The 26,878-nt window shown below is 32.9% G+C and overlaps 2 protein-coding genes and 1 pseudogene across 7 annotated transcripts; all 3 read left to right on the plus strand.

Moving 5' to 3' along the window:
* Nucleotides 1–26,878, plus strand: part of LOC128040493 (uncharacterized) — a 61,314-nt pseudogene that overhangs the window by 25,057 nt on the left and 9,379 nt on the right.
* Nucleotides 6,603–11,631, plus strand: LOC105780283 (uncharacterized). The gene is made up of 10 exons (XM_012604513.2): nt 6,603–6,920; nt 7,156–7,299; nt 8,634–8,849; nt 8,952–9,134; nt 9,364–9,585; nt 9,740–9,856; nt 9,954–10,097; nt 10,211–10,312; nt 10,936–11,004; nt 11,153–11,631. Exons 1-10 carry the CDS (start codon nt 6,729–6,731, stop codon nt 11,396–11,398), a joined length of 1,635 nt encoding a protein of 544 aa, XP_012459967.1. The 5' UTR covers nt 6,603–6,728; the 3' UTR covers nt 11,399–11,631.
* On the plus strand, nt 11,987–14,775 carry LOC105780336 (uncharacterized protein At2g39920). Of its 6 annotated transcripts, none has more exons than XM_052629585.1 (5): nt 11,988–12,635; nt 12,772–12,928; nt 13,158–13,611; nt 13,707–13,916; nt 14,175–14,775. In XM_052629585.1, the coding sequence occupies exons 2-5, from the start codon at nt 12,859–12,861 to the stop codon at nt 14,365–14,367; spliced, it is 927 nt and encodes a 308-aa protein (XP_052485545.1). In that variant the 5' UTR covers nt 11,988–12,635; nt 12,772–12,858; the 3' UTR covers nt 14,368–14,775. The 6 variants fall into 6 exon arrangements, with proteins under 6 accessions (XP_052485547.1, XP_052485548.1, XP_052485545.1 ...); XM_052629586.1 differs by having other exon boundaries at nt 11,988–12,234; XM_052629584.1 differs by having other exon boundaries at nt 11,988–12,207.

Here is a 26,878-nt window from a genome sequence, read left to right on the forward strand (position 1 = left end):
ATTCCTGATTATTTCGAGCTAACGAAAATACTGTTTGGACATATATAATTAGGGCTCATATAATTTGTAATTAAGTTCTAGCCTTTTTGTCTATTAATTACAACATTATTTAGTCACAATGTCATTTCATAAAGGATCGTGACTAAGCCCTCCCTTATTATATACCATTATGAAAGCTACTTATAAAGTGCTTGCCCAATGACCTTATCATAAGTGTGTTACCATCATAGGATATCCTTAAACTATTTGAGATAAATTCATTCTCTAAATATGATCATCTTTATCTCATGGTAACCATTACATCTTCCTTCATGAAAAGTTAATTACTATCAAATAGTAATTAAATAATTTGTCACAAAAACAAATGACTCATGACCATGTTTACTTTTCATCTATCATGTAATGTCGATAAGAGGAGATCATTTACCCTTTAAATGGGCTATGAATTCCACTACTATGTAATGATGTTGCATACTTTCAGTTCCTTATCTATTTGAACTCAGTTTTTCATTTACATTAAAGTATATGAGTTACACATACACAATTCATCATTAACTCAAGATTAAGGTATTTCACACTATGAACATCACATGTGAATAAATCCATAAATAGGTCTAAGATTTATTATACTTGGGTCCTGTCTAATGTACTGTCAGTCTAATCAGTCACGTTCATGTGTCTATCCTTTAGGAGTCACTCGCTCCAATACCCAAGACAATGTATCTCCCTAATTTGATTTGATAAACGACATATTAGTCTTTCAATCGATTTCTCAATCTCGAATAGACTAAGGACATGTTTAGATTATCTAATAATATAAGTCATCTTTTTGTATTATGATCTAACCATGTAATACCACTTAATATTAGTTAAACGTTAGATAATCAATAAAATATTTGCGTTTATTTTGCTTTTATGCAAAAATCATTGAGGACAATATATGAAGATATTAATAAAACTAATGGATTTCTATTTAAACCAATTTATTCAAAAATAAAAGTACATTAAGGTAAAATTACTATACTAAGAGCACTAAATTTGTAATAAACTTGTTTTCATAAAATCGAATAGTGGTTTTGGGACCACAAATCCAATGTGAAAATATTTATTTTATTATTATTTTAAAGTCTACGAAATATTAGCAAGGTCGTATAAAAATTTCGTTAAGAAATTTTATCGTTTGCATGTTTAATTAGTAAAATGGACTAAATTGTAAAAGGTGAAAAAGTAGAGTTCTAGTAGATAAATATATTAAATAGCTATAGAACCTTAAAGTAAGAATACTTAAATGGTAAATAGACCATCATTATAGATGGTGGACATCCATGGGTTGGTTTTGATGTAATTAAGCACATTTTTAAAGGTTAAAAATGTAAATAGCTAAATTAAGGTTAATTTAATTAAAACAAAAGTTTCTCATCTTCTTCAAAGATGTTCTTCACCGAAAATTAAAAATAGAAAATCTTATTTAGGTTTCTTCCATTCGGCTGCATAAAAATCCTTGCATGCAAGTGTGATTTTGTCCCGTTTTTAATTATTTTTTATGTTTTTGAAGTCGTTGTAGCTTAATCTAGCTAGCCCAGGGACTAATTTACAAAAATGTTAATAGGTTAGGGTTCTTCCATGAATATATTCATGTGGTTTTTGATGTTTAATGGAAGAAATTAAATATTTGTTGATAGAAATATAACTTTTGTAAAGTGAATTTTGTTGAAAATGTCAAATAGGGATTTAATTGAAAAATGTGTAAAATTCATGGTGAAAATTGTGAAATAATGAATTGTATGAGTTGATATAGATATATATATATATGGAATTTGGCTAGCTTAGGTAGGGATGAAATTGCATGAATTTCAATTTACGAGCTAAGGACTAAATTGTAAAGAAATTAAAATATTAGGGGTAAAGTGTAAATTTGCAAAAGTGTGTATTTTGGAATATTTTGAATAGAATGAATATTGGATGGATTGAATTTGATTATTTAGATTAATTTAAGCCTCGTACGGACTTAGATCGAGGGAAAGATAAAGTGTCGGACTAATCGAACCTATTTCATCGTTTTTGTGACGAGGTAAGTTCATATTATTTAGATGTATAATTGAATTTCCATATATATATTTTCATCTTATAACCATGTAATAAAATACTTATGTTAATTATACCTAATTGTACATACGTGCCCATGTTTGTACTTCGGTACCTCTAATTGCACATATGTGCCCCTGTTTATACTTCGGTACCCCTGGTTGCACATACGTGCCCTATTATACTTCAGTAATTTCAATCGAGTAAAATAAAAGTTTTATTAAATTGATGACAATTTAAAAGATTTACTATGTTCTTACTAAGCTTTGTAAGCTTATATGTTTTTGTGTATTGTTTTGTAGATCATTATCACTGACTTTTGGATGGATCAAATCAATGACTCACACTATCCATCGATGTTGGCAGTTCTTTTTCTTTTTAGGGTTGTGACGTGAATTACTAAACTTAAAGATATCTTTTGGTATAATATGGTGAATTACTAAACTAGGTGATTAGGTATTTGTCTAAGTTTGTGAATAGATATCTTTTAATACAAATAGAATGTTATGAAAGTAAACACTTATGGATTGTTTTGTTTTGTTGATGAATTAAGTTGATATGTTTGGTTTATAAATATGGTATATTGATTGGTGTGCTTTTGGCACTTTGATGCTTTATGGATTGGTATAGATATGGCCAAGTAAAAGTATGTTTTGAAAGACCAATTTGGTATGCTTGATTTGTGGTTAATTAGGAAATGATTTGGTATGAAGATAAACTACTTGATGAATGGTTAAGTGTGATCATGTTTAGGTATGTTTTATGTATGTGTTTGAGGTGCCTATATGGCATATTGGTTCTATGGATTATTAACCTATGTCATGGATCTTTTTATGTAGGTTTTGAGCATGTTTAGAAGAGTTTATCATGTATGCAAAAGTACCTAAGTTTATGCTTGTAAAGGGTGAAAGAAATGGCTTGATTTTAGCCATTTTCTTATTCACACGACCAAAGACACGAGCGTGTGTCTCAGTCGTGTGGCCCTTGTAGGTTTCAAAGGGTGGCAAGTCAGGCAGTTACACGGCCTAGCACACAGCCTAGTACACAGGCGTGTGAGGCCATTTCGAGAGTTACACTGCCTCACACACGGGCGTGTGGCTTAGTCGTGTGACTTAAGTTAGAAAGTTACACGGGCACGGACACGGCCTAGGACACGGTCGTGTGTCCCTACTTCGAATGTCCACACGACTTGAGATATTGGTGTGTGTCTCAGCCATGTAAGTCACACGGCTGTGTGACCCCTGCAGTATGAAATTTTCTAACTTTTTCCTTATTGTTTCAAATGTTCTCAAATTAGTCCCGAATCATTTTTAAAGTGTTTCTAAGGCCTCTAGGACTCGAAAATGGGATGATATGTATGTGTTTGAATGAGTTATGATATAATATATGAATTGTTTGAAGACGAATGATTTAAGTTACATATTTACGGTAATGCTCTGTAACCCTATTCCGCCAATGGATACGGGTTAGGGGTGTTACAAAATCCCAATAAAAAAACTTAGAAAGAAATTGGAAAATGTTTTCTAATGAAGGAAATGAGAAAATGGAATAAGAAAGGGGGAGAAACTAGGAAGGAAGTGGGAGAAATTAGAAGAAATACGATTATTCAAATGAGATTAGGTGATAAATGGATTTTTTAAGTGTTTCTAATATTATTATTTGCAACTTCATCCCTTAATTTTTTGCGACTAGGAAATTAAAATAAATTTTAAATGCAAAAGAAAGAAAAGGTTATTTACCTATTTTCAAATTGCAAAAGGCATTTTTAACCAATTTCCTCAACATTAGGAATAAAAGTTTCACGTGCAGAGTACGTGTTATCATTATCCATTATTGACACTTCAAAAGGAGAGGGAAGAAATTATTTTCAAAAATCTCTTTGCTTCTTGTTGTAATAGTAATACTACTAATACTAGGATAATGTAGATAACCAGTTAATCCCCCCATTAACCAATAAGTGGTTAAAAAAAAGTGGAGCGGAGATTTGGTTTGAATTTGAATCTGAAGGTCATCATTATTATGAGAGTTTTACCTTAATACAAATTTGGCTAAAAAAATGATTAGTTTAAAAACGTAAAATGGACAAGGATAACTATGGTTGTATAAAAAAATAAATTAAAATAAACCCTTCATTTAGCCAATTAAGGCTTAACTCAGTTGGCACCATTGTCATTGTAATAATCGAGAAGATGTGGGTTCGAGTGCACTTAAGTATGTTTTTCCTCTAATTTGAGGGTTGGGTAGAAGTTATAAGTAGACGTATGTATTGTATAAGAAAAACTCTACACCATTATGTTGTATGACATGTGGTGATTAGGTAGACATAAAATTAAGTAAGAAATGAACAAGGAGAGATGAGCTTAAATTAAATTAGGAGATAATGTCACATTTGGTACCTGTACTTGGACTAAATATCTAATGTGTTCCTTTAATTTTAAAAATTGTAATGTAGTTTTTGAACAATCAAGCTATGTATTATCATAGTACCTAGAGTTAATATCGTTAATAAGTGCCAAACCAAACTAATGAAAATTTGACACGTGTAATTTTTAATCAAAATTACATGAAGATATTATAATATCGGGAGGATCCATTTACATGGATGTAAAACTAAAGTTGTTTTACACCCTTCAAGAACTTCTTACATGATTAACATTTTAGCATTCCATTTGTTAAATTTATCAAGATATTTGTACTTGACATGCATATAAAATATTGAATCGATGCAATATCTTTATAATATCAATCTAAAATATTATCTATATTAATATATGTTTAACAATTGAATTTTTTAATATAACACAAATAGTTAGAAAATTTTAATTTATGAGAAATTTGACATGCATGATCTACATAAATGGAGCATGAAATTTAATAGTTGGATTGTTAAAATATTAATGGTATAAAAAGTTACGGAATATGTAAAACCATTTTAGTTTTACATTATTGTAAATGAATCCCTCTGTAATAAGCTAATCATATATATATATACTATAGTAATATAAAGTTACAAATAAAGAAAGTAAGCTTACTTGGCATAGTTATATTTATGCCAATGGGCAGTAGGGGTGTTCAATTGGTTAACCGACCCGAACTACCATTAACTGAACTGAAATTTTTAAAAAAAAAATTAACCGAACCTAACTTTTTCGGTTAATTTGGTCGATTAACCGAATTAACTGAAATTTATATATATATATTTGGTTAAAACAAGTATAAAACATATAAAAAATTAACCAACTTAACCGATCGATTAATTTATATTTCCAAAAAATTAACCGAACCGACCAAATACTTATATATTATAATATTATTTATTAAATTCGGTTAATTCGGTTAGTCGACCGATTTCGAACCGAATTAACTATTAACCGAACTTCCAAAAAATTATTAACCGACCCTGACCGAATTAATTCGGTTAACCAACCCCGATTGAATTAATTCGGTTAACCGACCGATTAACCGAATTCGATCAGTTAACCGAATTAATTCGGTTTTACTCGAAATTTGCACACCCCTAATGGGCAGCTTAGTTTAACGACACATGTACATCTTAATAGAGGTTAAAAAGGAGAAATTATTTTATGAACCCTTCTCAACACATCATCCATGGTCCTTTTCTAATTATTTAATGACAATTCAATAATTTTTTTCATGTCATTAACACATAATTTTGGTAACTTTTTACCCTATATCCTAAACCCCAAACTTTTATCCTCAAATTTAAACCCCAAACTCAAGTTTAGGGTTTGCGATTAAGGTTTGGGGTTTGTGTTCGAGGCTCAAGGTTCATGATTCAATATTTGAGGTTTGGGTTCGGTGTTTGAGATTTAAGGCTTGAGATTTAAAGTTTGAGGTTTGGGATTCAGGATTCAATATTCAAAATTAAAAAAATACCAAAATTATTTATCAATGACATAAAAAAATACTAAAGTATTTTTTTTTGAACCATATACTAAAATATTATTAAATAATGAAAAGAGGACATAAATAATATTATAGGAAGGGTACATAAATAATTACTCGATTAAAAGGAATCCAAAAGGTCACATTGAGTGGAACAGTTATGGGGAGTTTATACAATTTCAGGAAAATAATCCAAACCAATTTTTTCTAAGAAGGTAAGATATCAAAATAAATAAATAAATTCCATATATTTTAAATATTAATTATTCTCCCACTCTCTTTAAAATCTCTAACATATACTAACTTTTTATATAATGCCAAAACCATACATTACTTTAACTTTGGGAAATAAAATTAAATATAATAAAATATTTACTTAACTAAACTTTTCCATATTTCTTTAAAAAACTTTTCATATAACACCATTGAAGTAAATATAAATATATTATAAACCTTATATTTTTTTATTACTAATGACTTAAATTTTCCCTTGATCCATAATATTAACTATTTAGGGCTTTGGGCTGGATTTTAATTTAAGTAAAAACATAAAATTTAAACCCAGAAAAAGCAATCCAATCTAATTGGGTCTTTTTAAGATTAGGGTTTATAGCTCCACAACAATAGCAACAACAAACAAAGAAAAAACTGTGAAAATATACAGCCAACAAAGCACACACCATTTTCGCCCTGGACTTCAGCTACACTTCCACAGTTCAAAGCTCTACTCTTTTTCCATGGAGGCCAGGGTTTCTTCCGGGGTTTTAACCAAAACTCAATCCCCCTTTTTAAGCCCTTTACGTGGAAGAAAACTCCAATCTTTAAGAAACATGTCTACTTTGCCTAATACCATACATAACCATCAATTCTCAAATGCTTCCCTTTATCTTCGCTCAACTTTTTCTAGCAGAACTCATGGTTTCAAACAGGTTTTACTCTTTACATCTTCGTTTACACTTTGCAATATTGATTCTTTTAATGATGGAGCTCTGTTCCTGTTTGGGTTTTGAAAAAAAAAAAGAAAAACTTTTTAAGGTATTAAACTTTACTTTTAACAAATACCCACATCCACTATTGAATTTTTAGTGCCGTTTCTTTTTATTTATTTTTTTGGAAGTTTAGATTTTTTTTTGTTTTGGTTCTAATTTCTTTATTTTGTTTTAGGCGATTAAAGATGATTCTCGCGAGTTCGAATTGTCATCATTAACCGCATTGTCACCTTTGGATGGTCGTTATTGGGGTAAAGTGAAAGACTTGGCTCCCTATATGAGTGAATATGGGCTTATTTACTTTAGGGTTCTTGTTGAGGTAAATTTATAATCTGCATTCTCTAATATATTCATTTTTTAATGTAATTTCGTTTCAAATAGTTGGGGTACATATATGTATATATTAGTCTCTGTTTGTGGAATCATAAGTCCCTCCCTACAACTCATGAATTAAGAATTCTCGCAACAACAAGGGCTACTCGACATAAATGAGGAGTTGATGAAACCTTTCCGAAGAAATCTTTCAAAAAATTATCAACAAATCCGAAAGGTTCCTTATTAAACCATGGTATTTGATTCGCCAAATACATCATTATTCTATATGGCGCAACTCGATCCGTGTTTTTCAAGTTTATAATTCCTTACTTTCCTTACTTTTTTTTATATATGTATATGGTCTTAGGGGCTTTTGGTATATTGTCATTTTGCAAATTGTTCGAAATCAAGTTCATATGTATCTTAAAAGGTTGAAATGATTATACAAATTTTGGCTTAGCGTAGTTGAATTATGACTTCAGTTAGCTTTACCTGTGATAATTTGATGAGAAATATTGGAAAGTGTGAATGTGGTGAGTAGGGGTGTGTATTCGGTCGGTTCAGTTTTCTATACCAAAAACTGAATAAACTGAGTTATCTATGTAAACCGAATAAATCGAACTAACCGAATAAATCGAACTGACATAGAGAACAAAACCAAATAAACCGAGTAAAAAATTTTCGGTTCGGTTTTTTGGTTTTTTTTAGTTCAAAAATAAAATTAATATCATAAAACATTAAATTATCAATTTGGGTTTTAAATATTAATGTGTATTGAGTTTTAAAATTCAATGGGTATTTGGGTTTAAAGTTTAAATTTGGGTTTGGGTGTGTAATGTTTATTTGGTTTAAAATGTCAAACCGAAAACTGACCGAATAAACCAATTAAACCGAACATGAAAACCGAATAATCCGAAAAAAATGGTTTTTCGGTTTCGAATATTTTTGTACACCCCTTGTGGTGATTCAAAAGGTAACAGAAATCCTGTAACCACTTGACTGGAGGTTGCCTGCTTTAGAAATGAGTTAGTGAAATGCAAACTATGTTACTTGGACTCAAGTTAAGTGTTAGGTATGGTATATGTTTGATTGGAATATGCTTAATTGTTCTACAGTCATATTCATGTCAGAAGTATATGTGTTAGAAACAGGTATTTTGAGGAAAATGAAGAATCTGGGCAACACTCAATGCAAATTATATGAGCACACTTTTGGTTGATGTATAAAGTATAATTACTGATTTCCAAATGTAATGTAGTTAAAATTGATATCAATGAACTTAGTTTTCTTTTCTTTTTGCTTTCTAGAAGGACCCTTATTGATTATAAATACTGTCAGATTAAATGGTTGCTGATGCTTTCACAAATTCCTGAAGTCATTGAGGTTCCAAGCTTTAGTGCAGAGGCTCAGTCTTATTTGCTAGGACTCATTGATGGATTTAGCATGGATGATGCCTTGGAAGTTAAAAAAATAGAGAGAGTAACTAACCATGATGTAAAAGCAGTCGAGTACTTCTTGAAACAGAAATGCCAATCACAGCCAGAAATTGCCAAGGTTGGGACTTGTTATTCGATTATATATTGATTCACTATCCTTTCTATTTGACTCGAGTTTTGGGAGTTTTTGGATCAATTAATATTCTCTCTCTGGTTTCAGGTCCTTGAATTTTTCCATTTTGCTTGCACATCCGAGGACATAAACAACCTTGCCCATGCATTGATGTTGAAAGAAGCAATGACCAAAGTCATGTTTCCAACCATGGATAAATTGGTTGAGGCAATATGTAAGCTGGCTAAGGCTAATGCAAGTGTTTCTATGCTTTCTCGCACGCACGGCCAGGTAGAAGAGAAATTTCCTTCTTGAAATAATCTTCTCACCCTTAGCGTGTCATAAGCCACTTGGAAAATTAGTCTTTGAATTCTCAGGTTGATCAGAGTGATAGAGAGCATGTTTTATTCCTAGATTGCTTAATTTTTTTTGTTTCTTTAATTACATGTAATTTATTACTGTTACATGCTCTAGGAATAGCTGTTATTACTTGATCACCTAAATCATTATTTTGTTTCAGCCAGCTTCACCTACAACCTTGGGAAAGGAGATGGCCATTTTTGCTGTTAGGCTAAGCAGAGAAAGGCAAGAAATTTCTCAAGTCGAGATGATGGGAAAATTTGCTGGTGCAGTTGGAAACTACAATGCCCATATTGTTGCATATCCTACTGTTATTTGGCCTCAAATCGCAGAACAGTTTGTGACTTCTCTTGGATTAAAGTTTAACCCCTATGTTACTCAGGTATGTTCCCTGCGCTCCTTCCTCTTATACTGTAAAAATATATATCTCAGTTGATGGATTGACACTTCTGGTTAGCTTCATATGGGTATGATATGTAATGAGTTTATGTGCTTGACCTGGAATAAAGTTTTTTTTTTTTTTTGCTTGTCTGCAGATTGAGACCCACGATTATATGGCAAAACTTTATTATGCAATTATCCGGTTTAATAATATATTGATTGACTTTGACAGAGATATATGGGGATACATATCTTTAGGATACTTTAAGCAGGTGACTGTTTTGATGCAGCATGTTGACTTTAATTTATTATTATTGTTATTATTATTTTCCCAAGCTAATGTCTTTTCGTGGTCAAAATTTGGAGCAGATAACCAAGGCAGGTGAGATTGGTTCATCAACAATGCCTCATAAAGTAAACCCTATTGATTTTGAAAACAGTGAAGGTAATCTTGGTAAGGCTAATGAAGACCTAACTTACCTGAGCATGAAGTTGCCTATTTCTCGTTGGCAGGTACGACATTTCTATTTTAGGATATCCCCTTAATTTTATGCTTGTGAAGTTTGTTCATAACTAATATAACTCTATTTGAACAAAATAAATCTTCTTATGTGTTGAATTTGCAGCGAGATTTGACTGATTCGACAGTCTTGAGGAACATGGGGGGAGGACTTGGTCATTCCCTTCTTGCTTACAAAAGTGCGCTGCAAGGAATAGGAAAGCTCCAGGTATGTTGCATAACATGAAGGTTCTGATCTCCTTTTAAGTGTATTTTAGTGCCAAAGGTTCTTGTTAATTAAGTCCTGTATTTGGTTATTAGTTTGTGAAAGGTCTAATGATGCCCCTGCCACTGTACTCCTTGGACTTCGATATTTAGTCCCTCTGCTTTTAGTTCTTAGGGATTAAAGTCCAAGGGATAACGCTGTTAATTGACTTATGTCAAATTTGAGTATCAATTGGACTTAACTTTTAAATAAAAAGTTTGAATGTTCAAATGTCACATTTTCAAATTTAACGATAATCCATTGATATTATTATCGGTTGGATTTTAATTTTCAAATTTGACAAATGAGGGACTAAATTCCTGGAAATAAAAGCTAAAGTATTAAATTTTAAAAAGTCTAAAAGAGTACAGGGACTTGGGGCATTTTTAAATCTTTGTGAAAATTTTGACTTCATGATACATCTATGACTTGTGGTAAGGCACGTTGGTATATTTTCTTCAACTAGTGATATTTAGCCGCTTGATATCACCTATGATGCAAAAGCCCTTGCTAATCCTTCTCTAAATTGTAGTTTTGGGTGTTTTACTGCATACTACCATCTCTCTTAAGCTCCATTTTGATTCCAGGTCAATGAAGCTCGGTTAAGTGAAGACTTGAACCAGGCATGGGAGGTACTTGCGGAGCCAATTCAGACTGTATGTATCTTCTGATCTTCATTTATCGAATGCCCTTTTTTGTTTCAATTTTTTTGTAAGCGCAAAGTAATAGAGGCTAGATGGATACATTTATCGTATTCGGTATTTTGATTCATCTTTTTGTTTCTCGTTTTAACTTGATCTGTAGGTCATGCGTAGATATGGTGTTCCAGAGCCTTACGAGAAGCTGAAGGAGCTAACTAGGGGGAGAGCAGTTACCAAAGAAAGTATAAGGGAATTTATTGAAGGCTTGGAATTACCCGAAGAAGCTAAGACTCATCTTTTGAAGTTAACGCCACATTCCTACGTGGGTGCAGCCGTTGAATTAGCCAAGACTGTAGATTCAGCTGTGAACGTGATAAACGGTTCTGAGGTCTTGGAAACATGTCGTTGAAAGAATTAGCCAAGAAACCTAGTCATATTGTTGCACCATATGAGACTGGTTAAGTATTAAGATGATAAATGTGGTAGCTATTCTTTGAAAAAAACAAATTCAGAAAGGGTACAAGGTGAGACAAATCCCTACTGCTGGAAGTGATTATCATGTCATGTTCATATGGTGGCAACTCTGAGCTGAGATTTTTGTAAGCAATCTTAATAATGAAAATTAACTTGAAATTGCTGTCACGTTCTCCACTAACTGATGATGACTTTGTATTGAATGCGACGTGTGAGACATAACGCATGTCAACAAAATAATAGCAAAAATTATAGTGTGAAAAGATAATATAATTATAGCAAAAACTAGCATGAATACGATGATATGAACCAGTCTGTACAGAGATTTTCACCAGGTGTACCTATAGGGTTTCTTGTACACTTTATCACGGCAGAATCTTTTGACTGGCAAAAACATCATCAAATATATTCTTTTTTAACAACATAATTGGTGGAGCATACATCACAAAAATACATTGCATGATTGAGATGGTGGAGCCCAAGAATTATCATACTATCTATATTAAATCAAATTCTCTCCTTTTAAACTAAAATGCAAGTAAAACCCTGGAATAATCTCCTTCTTGTCAAAACTACCCCCTATTTTAAAGTAAAAACACTCCACAATCTGTCATGTTTAAAGTCATCGTCGTCCTTGGAAAGAAGCCATTAACAATGATCAACACAGTACAAAGAAGGAAGCTTCTCTACGAAAGAGATACAGTCGTTTTTGTTGTCAGGTTTTCATTTTCTTATCCTCTACAGGTAAAAGCCTTCTAAAGCCTCTCTCAGGTTCTCTCTCTTCTCTTGTCTCTTTGCCTCTCCTTGTATTGTTTAACTTTAAGATAATGAGGAAAAAAAAACTCAGTTTTTGCATTATTAATTGCATCAGAATTCAATTCTGTTTTGTTATTATCTCATGGTAATTTGGGTATGAAGTTATTTCTTTTTCTTAATTGTTGTTTTTATTTTTATTTACCAAATTGCTACTGTTAAGCAATGAGTTGATCAGCAAATTTTGGACTTTAATGATTATTAGTATTATATCTAGAAAGTCAAAATGGTTATGGACCCTTTCCTTCCTTAGAAAGATATTCTTGATAAAAATGGAAACTTGATTCCTTGTCAAGAGGGCAATCAAGTTTGAGATGAGCCACTGCTAGCTCAGACCATGGTAGATCATGAAGCTACTTGTAAGTTGTAGCTGTAAAGTTGGGATTTTTGTCTTGATTTATCATATCAGTGATTGCCACCATATGGTTAAAGGGGGTTTTTTGGGGGGGGGGGGGGGAATCTTCTATATCAGTTGATTGTTATTTGTCGTTTCAGGTGACCCTTCAATGATTTTGAAGGGATCTGGATCTGGATCTGCAGAATTTTGCAGCCCTGCTATGAATCTGGCTTGACTGAATCACAATGTCAGCTTATGGCCATCAAATGGAGCGGGAGTTCTCCTCTCAGAGTCTCTTGAGTAGGGAAGATACTGGTAAGGCACTTCTTTATTAGATCCCAACAGTTCTTTCAATTCCAATACCCTTTTCTCAGAGGCTTTTATCCATTCATTTGGCATGACTGGATTGTTAATTTATCCAAATATTTTGTATGCAACATTGTTTATAGGTTGACTGCTTATCTCATTTCGTTTTTATGGTTCCTACTGCTAAACCTTCTGATGTTCGATACAAATACGTATTAATCTCGGTCGTTCTTGACAGAGAGTGGAAGCCAATATGTGTTGGACTCGGGATTCTACATGAAATCTTTTGCTGCAACAATCTTCATTGCTGGTCTTCTAATTGTTGGTGTTCTTTTAGTAACTTTAATTGTAACATTAGCAGTAATGTTGCAATCCTGTGAAAGTAGGAGCAAGGGAGTAGTGGAGATTGAGAAAGCAAGTGATAGCTACCATTATTGCAAGGCTTTTGCTTTACATGGGGAGCTCAACAGCTTGGAAGAACCCGAGATTCCTCCAGTCTGCTGGAATCTAGCCATTCATTATATCGAAGGGGGAGAATATGAACGAGACTTAAATTTCACGATTTCAATGATTGAGAGCTTCTTCGATACTATTTCACCATCGGACAATCATTTGGATGCTGTGTTAATGGACATAGATGACATCCTTGCTTCAAATCATACATACTCCCATCAATCAATGCACCAGCAACAGTAATTCCCCTTATTTTTTTCTCTGTTGCTTGGGACTTTTTCATTTTCCAGTTAATAAATTACTTAAACCAGATTAAACTCATGTTTTGGCTCAGGTTCAACCAATATGGCTCTAACAAACCAAGTGGTTCCATCGAAGATGCGGCCAATCTGAAGCACTGGCGAATACTGGAATTGTATGTGAAACTTAAGTCAAGAGGATGGTCTTTGATTCTATTATCAAGGAAGCCTGAGAGACAGCGAAATGTTACTGCTGAACAGCTCAAGGCTGTGGGATTTAATGGTTGGTCTTCTTTGATTATGAGGTAATGTTGGTACTTGCACTTTTTCTTTTTCAAAATTTTGGTCTTATGTGCATAAGTGGTTGCATGATAACCATCGAGAGTCATATAGAAAGTTTTTCTTTTCTACTGCGTTGTCTCTTGCAAGATTTTTCGGGTACAAAAGAGGCTGCTGCTTGGAGATATGGAAAAAGGGTTATAGAAGTTGAGATTCGAATACTAAACCACGTGATGTCACTTCTTAAAAGTGATTGAGCTAAGCTTTTCAGGAAAATAATGCAGGGCAGATAGCGAAATGGAAATGGAAACATGGGAATACTTTCGTACACGAAGAACAGCAATGAAAGAAGAAGGCACTCAAATAATCAGTGTCATTAGCAGCCAATTGGATGCTTTAACGGGCTCATCTTTGGGAAAACGTGTTTTTAAGCTTCCAAAACCTCTGCATTACAATTCTCAAACCCCAACACTTTGACGTTAGATCTGGCGTCTCCTTTTTTTTCTTCTGCTTACAGTTTCTGGAAATTTTCAATTAAACAACATGGACGATTGGAGACTTTCGGGATATTTGTATCTACTTCACCCAATCTTCTTTTTCAGACATTGGAAATTATCTAACTTTTCAAAATAACAGACAGAACCATGCATCAACTAAAACAATAACCATTTTTATGAAGCCCAACCATGCCAAGCCTTCCTTTTTAAGCAGAGACACTCACCAAGTTTGTCTTGAATATATAAAAATTGAAGTATTATATTACAAATTTTATAGAGACCACTTCAACAACAAGCGTTAGATGTGAGCATAATTTTTTTTCTATGTTTATCATGTATTTGAAAGATGATATCCTTTATATCTATATTTGAGAATGTGTTTAAAATATCCAGCCACTCTGTTTTCTCTTCCAACTTTTGTTTCAACCATTAACATCATCATTATCATGGCAAGTAAGATAAGAAATGGTCCATTGTTGAAAACAAGCAAAGCTGAAATGATAAACAAAAGAAACACTAACAAAAAGGACAAAATCAAAATCTCTTTGGAAAGTCTCATTAACAAGAACTTCACTCAAACATCATTACCACTTTTAAGTTTCTAAAAAATATTTAGCCCTACTTTCTTCACCAAAGAAAACCCAGAAATAGCTTAGAAATCAATCCCACCAACTAAGCTAAGTTCTACAATAAAACTTTCCCAGAAAATACACAGGAATCTTTTAACAGTTCAACTGTTAATCACAACCGACATTAACAAAAAAAAAAATCACCAAAGGAATAACCATAGCAAGGCAAAGGAATGAATCCCAAACCACCCAGAAATCTCATCATCATCATCAGCAGCAGAGAATTCCACACCATATTTCCTAGTCATAGTCTCTGATCAAATTCCCCATTTCCTCGCTCTTTACTCATGGTCCATTAGCTCATAAACATAAACCCGTGCCACCCCTTCTCTCGTCTAGTCTTGGAATAAAGCAAACCCGAGAGGGGATTTCGCTGTTGAGTCGAAAAAGATTGATCAGGAACGAGGAATTCGTTTGCTCCAAGAAAGAACTGTAGTAAGTGTATTATGATGAGGTCGCCGGCGGGAAAGCGGTGGTGATTGTGGAGAAGAAAGAGAAAGGGGTGGAGATTGGGATTGTGACGATACCCAGATGCGGAAGAGGTAGATGAAGGGTCCTGATTACTGACAGCTAGAAAGGGGAGAAGTTTTGTTGTAGGGAGAAGGTTCCTGATTTTAGGAGGAGGGTAGAAAGGAAGAAAGTGGCGGTGAACGCAGTGGAGAGGGAGGAGAAAGTTAGGGATGGTGAGGAAAAGGAAGTGTTGGAGAATGAGATGGGTTGGTGGAAATCTTGTCGGTAGGAGAATGTGATACTGATAGAAGGGAGGGAGGAGGCGAAGTGAATGAAATAGATAAAGAGGAAGGAAGGGATTTTCATGGTTTTTATATATATATAGAATAGAGAGAGAGAAGGGGAAGAGTTACTTTTGGCGGGAAATTTATGCTGGAGGGGGGGGGGGAAGGGGGTGTATATTTAATTTTCATCACAGCCGTCCATTGATAGATAAATTTATTTTGATTTGTAATTTTAATTTGGATCTTCACCGTTAATCTGGTTTTGATTTATGTGAAGAAGACCATACTTTATGATTTGAGTATACCATCGTCAGGTTTTTTACCCAAGTAATACAAAAAAACTAAAATAATGTTAAAATAATACAACCATTTTATTATGTATCAAAATTATACAAATAGTAATAAAAAAGTTGACGGAAGTGACAGGACTTTGGTCGAGGGTTTGTCACAGGCGGCATCAAAGGTGCCAGTGATAGAGGTGGCACCAAATACCCACTATCACAGGCGGCACCCCAGCCCGTATTTTTTTGTCATTCTTTGTCTTTGGGACCATTATAATGATCCCCAAAGTGGCAAAATGAAGTTGCAGGAAAGAAGAATGAGAGAAGAAGAAAAGAAGAGAAGAAGAAGAAGGGGAAGGAGGCGCAGAAGGAAGAAAAAGGAAAAAGAAAAAGAGAAGGAGAAGAAGAAGAAGAAGAAGGGGGAGAGAAAAAAAAAAGAAAGGTAAGTTTTTTTAATAAAGTAATGGTATAAAGAAAATTTGTTTATTTTGTTGTTATTATTATAATGTGATTGGTTTTGATTTAATTGAGATTTAATTTTAAATTTATTTTTTGCAAGGTATTATTTGATTAAAAGAGATATTAAGGTATGTTTATATTTATCTATATTTTCATTCATACATTCTATGTTTAATTATTTATGTTATGTACATTCTATGTTTAATTATTTATGTTATGTACATACTATGTCTTATTATTTTATTATTTATGTTTTATTATTTATGTTATGTACATTCTATGTTTTATTATTTTATTTAATTTATTTGTTAAGTGTGTTTTATGTTGATTAGGTATATTTTTTATGAAATTTATTTAGCATGTTGTAATGAGATTTTTTACAAAATAGTATTAAAATAAAATACTGAAAAATATGTTTATGAAAAAAATACGAAAAGAAATAAAAAAACGAAAATAGTATATTTACCGAAAGTAATAAAATCTGAAAAAAAAATACGAACAAAGGGCCAAAATAAGGGTTTTTACTAAATTTATATAAAAAGACACTAAATAATATATTTCAAACATTATGTACTAAAATGATATGAAATAATAAAATACGAAAATAGAATATTTTTGAAAGAAATAAAATTCGAAAATAAGAAAAACCGAACAAAAAGCCAAAATAAGGGTTTTACTAAATTTATATAAAAAACACACTAAAATAATACATTTCAAACATTATGTACTAAAATAATATAAAATAATAAAATACGAAAATAGTATATTTTTGAAAGTAATAAAATCCGAAAATAAGAAAAATGCGAACAAATGGCCAAAATAAGGGTTTTTTACTAAATTTATATAAAAACACACTAAATTAATACATTTCAAATTTTATGTACTAAAATAATATAAAATAATAAAATACGAAAATAATATATTTTTGATAGTAATAAAATCCGAAAATAAGAAAAATACATTGAAATTAAAAATAATTTTTTTTGAAATTGCAGGCATCACAATGGCTTGATTGATTAATGACGATTCTCACATATCTAATGCGGCTAATAATATGGTAATATATTATTATTTGTTAATCACGGGTTCTATTAAAAAATAATATACGTAATATATAGAAATAAATCATGTTATCCTAATATTTATTTTTTTAATTTAACACTATCAGGGCTCGTACCGCGTATTAAGGGGTCGGGTGAATGGCATAGGATATCCCCCGGATGAACGATTGATGCCCTACTTGGAGCAAGCTGGATTCGGGTTAGCAGCATTGATCCGGACGTTCGACTTGCGATACGATTTAATATCTGCACTAGTGGAGCGGTGGCGCCCGGAGACCCACACTTTTCATTTTCCGTGTGGGGAGTGCACAGTGACTTTAGAGGATGTTGCACTGCAGCTTGGGCTCCCAATCAACCGGAGTCCCGTAACGGGAGTAAGTGTAACATCCCGATTTTGGGCCTAGTAGGAACAGTGGTTTCGGAACCACAAATCCGATGAGGAAAAATTTATTTTTACTATATTTTTATGGCCTACAATTTCACGGAATGATTTCGTAAAAATTTTGTTCAAAAATTTCGACATTTGGGCACTCAATTTAGTCAAAAGAACTAAATTGTAAAAAGTGCAAAAGTTGAGTTCTACATGTTAGAGGTGTCCAATTGTTATGAAATTTTAAATTGGAGGTCTTTATATGGTAATTAGACCATTGGTTAAGTTATGGACAAAAATGGACATTAGATAAGTGAAATAGGAAATTTTTAAGTTTGGGGCATTTTGATAATTTGGTAATTAAAATGAATTAAAAGGAAAAAAGATGAAAAATTGTGCTCATCTTCTTCATTTGGCTGAAATTAGTAAGGGGGAAGCCATAGTTAGGGTTTTCAAGCTTCGAAGCTCCATAGTAAGTGATTCCAAGCCCCGTTTTTAATGTTCTTTACGTTTTTTGAGTCCCCTATTCTGACTTTAGAAAATCATTAAAAATTGTATAAAAATATTTATGAGTTATAATTTATATGTCTAGATTCCTTAGTGAGTCTATTTTCTGTAGAAACAAGTGAGAACACCATATGAATATCATTCGATGAGAAAATTGATTTTTAGTGAATAAAGGTCAGAATCGTTAGGCAGTGAAACAGGGGAGAATTTAATGAATAAACTGTACTAATTGGCTAAACCAAAAATTCTGAAAATTTTATGGTAAGATAATATATGAGTCTAGTTTCAGGAAAAATTTACGGATCTAAATTTTGAGTTTTTTAACTTGAGTTATAATTAAATTAGTGACTACTGCGCAGGTGCATAGCATTATGGTGAACAGTGAAATAAATTTTAAAAGTAAATTTTTATGACCCGAACTAATAAGTTAAGTCAAGTAATGCCCCATGCTCAACTCCGGAAATGGCCTCGGGTAAGGGTTGTTACAGTAAGTGCATTTGCTGAGCCGGCTGCACTATGACATAGCCTACTAGGAGACTCGCCCGACGATGATGAGTCAAATTTTTCGGGCTTGAAATTTACATGGCTGAAAGGCAAATTTGGACACTTATCAGCTAATGCCACTGAAGGAGAGTTGATGTGCGCTGCTCGAGCATGCATCATGCATATTATAGGGGGAGTACTGATGCCCGATTCAAACAACAACAAGGTTCATATCATGCACTTACCTCTATTAGCTGATTTGAGTAATGTTCGCTTGTATAGCTGGGGCTCTGCAGTTCTGGCAGTGTTGTATTGGGAGCTTTGTCGAACGACAAAGCCTACTGTTGTAGACATGAGCGGATGCCTTACATTGTTGCAGTCCTGGGCACTTTATCAGATGTCATTCTTAGCATCAGTTAGTCACCAACCATATGTATATCCACTAGTTAACAGGTGATAAAATATAACTTGTCATTAATTGACAATTTATTTATGATACTATTGTAACGATACTATATTGACTTAAAATTTTTTTCGTAGATGGAGTATTTATCCGAGTATCGGGAGGTCATACACTGTCCTGATATAACTTGTCATTAATTGACAACTTCTTAATATTCTTTTAAATATTGAATAGATTTTCAGATAAATTTTTAGATTACAAATCCAATCAAGATTTGAATATTATAATCAATTATCTATAAAAGCAAACTAGATTCAAAAAGTTTCTTTTTTTTTTTTTACAAAAACAAGGATTAAACCATAGCTAAATTAGATACTTTGTTGTGCTCAACCATCCAAGAAATTGGACATATTGAAATAAACGAAAATAATTTAAAGTAGATTAATTTGGAGATTATAACATTAAAACACATTACAATATTACAACATTACAACTGTAACGACCCAAAAGTACGGATGTCGAAAAATGAGTTATCGTGCTCGGTAATGCTCCGTAACCCTGTTTCGGTGACGGTTTAGGGTTAAGGGGTGTTACAACAACATTACAACATTACACATAACAACTTTACAGCATAAGCTCAATTCCGACCCGGATCGTGACGATTGTCCAACATGATAGTTTCGCTGCGGGCATTTCATTAATGTCCCTAATGTCCATTTCATTATGGATTCTGGATGATTGCTGACGACATCTTGGATTCCTGTGTAGCCTTCTGTCTGGGACAAGCTCGAAAGTCGTCGGAGGCACCTCCCACGTAGACAGGTCAGGCAGGATGGGAAACTCATTTTCCCAGACACGCAATGTGCGCTCGAGCGTGTACACATCATCGACAAATTGTTCAACATTAAGTTTCACTTTAGCACACGCTACCACGACATTCGCACATGGATAATGAAGTGTTTCGAATCTCCTACATTTGCACCGTCTGTTTCGGAGATCAACTCCATAGGACCTAAGTGGTATACCGGGTCGACGATCGATGGTCTCCGTAACTCAAAACGTTTCCAGCCGTCGTGAATATATTTCTACATTCATCGACCTTGCCATCCGACAGTTTACAACCATTGCATCCCTGACATCTTCGACAAACACGTGTCTCGCCTCCATCTGGTTGACTTGTTGCTGACCCATTCTTGGCATCAAGGTAGCCAACGTGTAGAATGTAGCCGAGAAGACAGATGCAATCAGAAGATGTTGTGTTTTCAACAACACAGCGTTGACCCCCTCCACTAATTGTGGTCATTTGACTATAACGGAAGCCCTCGTCAAAAATTTGAGCCCATTGCCACGGCTCCGTTGTACCCAACCACTGTCGAAAAGATGTGTTCATTTGACCCTCCATGTCACTCTCAAGTCGAATCATTCTTTGGTGGAAAATATGTGGCTCTAACTCGTACGCTGTATACGTATTAAGAAAAGATAAGTTCCAGTAATTCGATAACATAAAACATTACAACTTATATTGAAAAGATAAAGTTATCATTTACCTATTGCCACTACTTGTCTCTTCCAGTTTGCATTCTTATAATCTCGATGGAAGTTAGCCGCAATGTGACGAATGCAGTAAACGGATCTCCATGGCACACCGGAACGCCTAATTGCTGCAATTAAACCTTTCCCTCTATCAGAGATGATGCAAATATTATCGTTGCTAATAACATACCTCCGCAAGTTGGTAAGGAAGAATTCCCAAGATTCTAAGTTCTCCTTATCTACGATGGCAAATGCTATCGGGAGCACGTTTCTATTGCTGTCTTGAGCAACCGCAAGAAGTAGGATCTGTGTATATTTTCCATATAGCCAGGTCCCATCCACCTGCACAAACGGCTTGCAGTAGAGAAATGCCCGTACACATGGATCAAACGTCCAGAACATCTGATTGAAAATTCTTTTCCTCGGCTGTAATTGGTCATCCGGGTCGTAATAAGGTCTTGTCTGTAACTCAATCACAGTCCCCGGTACGTACTCCCACATAGTAGCTATCCATCCTTGTAGCTCGTTATACGACGAATCATAATCCCCATACAATTGCTCCATTGCCATTTGTTTAGCTATCCACACCTTTCGATATGATACTCGATATTGGAATCGTGCTTGCATTTCGGCAATCAGTACCGAAACTTTAATGGTCGGCATGTCCTTCACCATTAGCATGATACACTTATAGATAGTTTTAGAATCAAGTTTTCGATGATCTTCTGTCATACGTGTTGATGTGCATGTATAAGACCCAACAAATTTTCCTATCTCCCACATCTACGAATTTTGAATGAATGCAGCTCGTACCTGCCAATTGTAGTCTTCCATTGCCTTCCAACACTCCCCAATATATACTGTCGGTTTAGACACTATGACTTTATAATCCACTGATATGTTCGTGCTATACCGCTTAATAGCAAATACGTACTCTTCTTTACTTTCGAATCTCTGGCCTACGAATAACTCCTCATGATCGGAACTTACGGCCAGCCGATGAGCAGGAAGTATTTTAGGGTACTCTGGGAACTTAGCTACATGCACTACGTCGGGGTTTATGAGCAACATGTGTGGCCCAGGATTATTGTGTATCACAATACATCGCATCTGGTTCCCGACTGAAGACGCGTTAATGTTTCCAACGTTATTCATATCTTCATCATCAATATCATCAGGTACATCGTCCACATCGGGATCACTGTCACTATCGACCTCTTGATCACAATGATCGCTACCATCGTATCCATCATCACCAACCACATCAATATCGGGTGTAATATTGAGATCGATACCGATCCCACCTATAGTCGATTCACTATCAACGTACGATATTGGAGCCACCATGCATGGTTCTTGAGTTCCATGTTCTTCACCATATGCATTGACATCTTCATTTTGCTCCATACTGGTTAACTCAGCAAATAAGTGAATCGGTGCATTTTTGTCACTCCCTTTCCCACAGTAAAGAGCGATTATTGTCTCCACGTCTTCGTCGTCTACAAGTTCCATTTCGGTGAATTTGATCGGATCTGTCGAAACTGGAAACTTGTAGAAAATTTTTGATATCCTTCTCCCACAACGTCTAAAAATTTTTGCATTAATCCTTCCCTTCATATCATCCAACGAGACATTTCTATTAAATCTCATTGCTATTTGTTGCCGACATTCAAATATACATCCAACAATTGTTGTCAAGATGATTCCATCGAAATAAACGCATACAAAAAACTTATCATCCATCTTCAATATTCAATCTGTTAAAAAATAAACAAAATTTTAAAAAACAATTTTGAACAGTAAATAAATTACTTAAATAAAAAAATTAATGTTTCAATATGCAATTTTTTCATTCATAAGCTCATACTATTTCAGTTATCATTTTGTACATGAACAACATTTAACCACTAATCCTAATAACTAACACAATAATAATAATAATAATAATAATAATAATAATAATAATAATAATAATAATAATAATAATAATGATGATGATAGTTTTTACTAAAAATAATACTAACTAACAATAATAATTAGGGTTTTACTAAAATAATAACTAACAATAATATAGTGTAAAACTAACAATCATACTAAGTAAAATAATAATTAGGGTTTTACTAATCTTAATAACTAACCATAATAATAATATTAGTTTTTACTAACAATAATACTAAGTAACAATAATTATTAATAACTAAACCCTAAAAGCTAACAATAATAATACTAACTAAAATAATAATTAGAGTTTTATTAATCCTAATAACTAACAATAATAACTAAACTAACAACAAAAACAATAAAAATATACAAAAAACATAATAACAAGATAATCTATTATTTTTTAAAAAAATACCTTACTTTTTCTATTTTTTTTCTTCTCTTTCTTTCTCCTTTCTCTATTCTCTTTCTCTCTTTTTCTTTTCTTTTTCCGGCACCACCCTCTCTTTCTCCTTCTTCTTCTTTTTCTTCTTCTTCTTCTTCTCTTTTTCTTCTTCTTCTTCTTCTTCTTCTTCTTCTTCTTCTTCTTCTTCTCCTTTCATTTTCTTTCTTCTCCTTCGTGCAGCTGAAGTGAAAGTGAAATTGGGGACCATTATAAGGTCCCCAAAAGGCGGGAAAACATGGCACAGGTGTCACCTGTGCCAATGGCACCTTTGGTGTCGCCTGTGGCAGACCCTCAACCAGGGTGTAGTCACTTCCGTCAGCTTTTTTTTTTATTGTTTGTACAATTTTGGTACATAATAAAATGTTTGTATTATTTTAGTATTATTTTAATTTTTTGTATTATTTATGTAAAAAACCCACCATCATCTAAAGATTTTCTAAGGTTTCAGTGTAACTTCAAAAATAAAAAAGTATATAAAATATATATTTGTTATGAAGGCTATTAAGTGGATGTTCATTACAGATATGCTCATGGGCCAGGCCGAGTGGTTCGCCCGAAAAGTGAGAGGGTTTGGGTAAAAATATAGGTTTGAAAAATGAGTTTGGGCAAAAAATAAGGCATGTTTAGAAAACGGGCTGGGCCTCGGGTAAGGTTTTTTGGCCCGGGTTCGGCTCGACTCGAATATGCAAAAAAAATTGATGCTTTTCCTTGATTTTTTACCTCTTTTTTTATTTTCTTGTTATTTTTTTTCACTATTTTTCTACCATTTTAGTATTATGTTGGTACTATTTTGTTGTTATTGTTTGGATATTATATAACTCTTGTTTTATTGTTAATTTTGTTACTATTTTAGAGGCATTTGTTTGTTAAATTGCACCAATCTTAGTGTTATTTAAGTATACATATATTTATTTTTAATTTGTTGGGAAACATTTATTTTAATTTTTCTAGTATTTTTGATGTATTATATATATTTTTAAAATTATATAATAAATAATATAAAAAATTAATACCGGCAGGCTGGGCCAGGCCTGAGTTTTATCATTTTTATCCAGGCCAAGCTTGGGCAAAATCTTAGGCCCATTTTTTGAATTAGTCAGGGCCTAACAAACGAGTCTAAAATTTTGGTTGGGCCCGACTCAAACCCAACTCGACCAATGGACACCTCTAGTTCATTACAATAAACTTTTTATCTTTTATTTTACTCTTCACATTTTATCTCATTGTAATCCCTTTTTTATTTATGTATTAGAAAATAGGAGTCTAATCTCCCTATATATATATAGAGAGAGAGAGAGGAGTATACTACTTGTAATGATGATGGAAAAGAAGAAAAATGCAATAGAAATCTCTCTTTATTCTCATCTATTATTCTTGTGTTTTTTGCATTATTATTATTTTATAACACATTATCAACACGAGTTTGCTCAATAGTATTCAATAATCCGTTGTAGAACGAGTAATCTAGACATACAACGTTCTCGTTGAAGCAACACTCAAAAGTATATGATTTGTATGCGTGCTTGAAAGATTTTGAGATTTCAATATTCCTAATGAAAAAAAGTTAAAAATGATGCTAATTTTTTTAAATCATATTTAAGTATGAATTTATGTTTTATATATTCCATACCATGCTTGTTTATGATATAATACTTTGAATAAGATTGCAGTATCAACAACTTGAATATTTTTACTTAAATGTGTATATCTTTCATAATATATGTCATTGATATGATCAAAAATAGTAGTCATTTATTAAAATTTCATTTTATTTGGTGACCTTTACCAAATGTACTACATTGTCTATTAGATTATTATATTGTTTTTGACACTAGAGACTCATGTTCAATATTTGGATACGCGATATGAAGAACTTAGAAAAAGTTAAATATATTTGTATCAATTTATATCCAAATGCATATGACATAACCGATGGTTATTTGTTTCTTTTGAATGAAATTTTCTATGGAAACCTTGATTATAGTAAATAGGATAATGTGATGTCTCTAGCTAATATTCCATAAAACTTTTTGGGGTATTTTATTGTTATGTTGATTAAATTGTAAGGTTGACCTTAGCTATCAAAAGATTTTAATAGCATCCTTTTTATTTCTTGAGTTGTAACATATTTAGAGGATCATATTTCTATACTTAAGTTTAAATAGGTATGAACAATAGTGCTTTCTCGCTTTAGTTGTTAGCTCGGAATATATAACTTGATAGAAATAATTATGAGAAAGTTACCATTGTGGAAGTTCAATGATTATCACCTACATGAAGGATTAAAGCGTGAAATATTTAATTGCAAAAATTCTCTTGACTCTTGAATTGCGTAATGATTTGAAAGAATGATTTGATCATTAGAAAACAATAATACTCTCTAAAGCTTGTTATGATTGAAATATATTATGTGTTCCTGTAGCAGTAATATTGTGAAAAAGGATTTAAAAAGTATTTTGAAACGATTTCATGCCTTTTAGTGAAAAAGGCTTCATTCTCTGAAGTAAGTGTAACAATACATAACAATTATGAAAAATCAAAGTATAGAGATCGTGGTTGTCGTTGTAATTGAGGATGTGGTTGTTAGTTCAAAACTCCGGTAAGGAAAATCTCGAACACGCGATCGAAACTCGAACAGAAAAAAAAGAAATAGGACAGGCTCCAAGGCGTGTATCAAGCCACTATCTTTAAGGTTATATTCACCCCCACCTACCTTCGGTGTGCAAATGAGTTTCAAGAAAATTAACCTTGAGGATACAATGAAGCCAATGACTATTTGCGTTTTGCACTGACGAGAATAGTCCACTATACACTGAGCAATGTATAACAAAAAACTCAATTTCTACAAAGGATTTTTGCAGTAATACTTTATAGAATAATCTAATAATATTAGAAAATGAAGGAATGAAAGAAACAATATTAGAATGTGTTGATATGATTTGCAAATGAAATCTCATTCCTATTTATAAGAATTTTCATGTCTCTTCATTGAGACATCTTTCAATAGGTGTTTTTATGAATAAATAAATAATAATAATTATTCATTTAATTTTGTAACTATTCAAATAATATTTTTGAATAGTTATAATTTTTTTTTTTAAATCAAATGATATAACTTTTGACCAATGACCAAAAGATTTATCTTTTGATTAATTACACCCATTCATTTATAGTTATTGGGATACTATAAATATTTGAAAATATTCCAACAATCTTCCCCCATTTTCAACATATTTAGATTTTGATATTCTTGGAAATCAATTTGCATAAATAAAGGTGTCTTACGATTGAACCTTCACTTAGTGAAAACATGTTAAAGTTAATCGAAATTGCATGGTAGACTAAGCTTTGAACCAATTATTCCATTTGATTAACTGAACACATCTCACACAATGATTTCAACATCAGTCAATGCATAGTATCTGGGACACTATTATGGCTATGTGTCTATGTCCCTTTTTCATGAGTGCTGTCAGAGCCAAGCTCTTAAGCTCCTAGAAGCGGCCACACTTCCACTCACATAGGTGGATCCCATCAAAAGTGTTCCCGTAATTATAACACTCTAACATATTTATGTTATGGGTCCATTAAGAGTACATTACTCATCCTTCCCTTATCATTACGGGTACCTAGCACTTTAATCTT

This window comes from Gossypium raimondii, chromosome 4, assembly GCF_025698545.1.
Source record: "Gossypium raimondii isolate GPD5lz chromosome 4, ASM2569854v1, whole genome shotgun sequence".
Taxonomy (NCBI): Eukaryota; Viridiplantae; Streptophyta; class Magnoliopsida; order Malvales; family Malvaceae; genus Gossypium; species Gossypium raimondii.

Bases quoted from the DNA above. Each gene is read 5' to 3' on its own strand.
- LOC105780283 (XM_012604513.2), top strand. From the start codon at position 6,729: ATGGAGGCCAGGGTTTCTTCCGGGGTTTTAACCAAAACTCAATCCCCC. The intron at 9,135-9,363 runs GTAGAAGAGAAA...ATTTTGTTTCAG, and splicing joins TTTCTCGCACGCACGGCCAG to CCAGCTTCACCTACAACCTT. The intron at 9,586-9,739 runs GTATGTTCCCTG...GCTTGTCTGCAG, and splicing joins TTAACCCCTATGTTACTCAG to ATTGAGACCCACGATTATAT.
- LOC105780336 (XM_012604600.2), top strand. From the start codon at position 12,859: ATGTCAGCTTATGGCCATCAAATGGAGCGGGAGTTCTCCTCTCAGAGT. The intron at 13,612-13,706 runs GTAATTCCCCTT...GTTTTGGCTCAG, and splicing joins CAATCAATGCACCAGCAACA to GTTCAACCAATATGGCTCTA. The intron at 13,917-14,174 runs GTAATGTTGGTA...AAAATAATGCAG, and splicing joins TGGTCTTCTTTGATTATGAG to GGCAGATAGCGAAATGGAAA.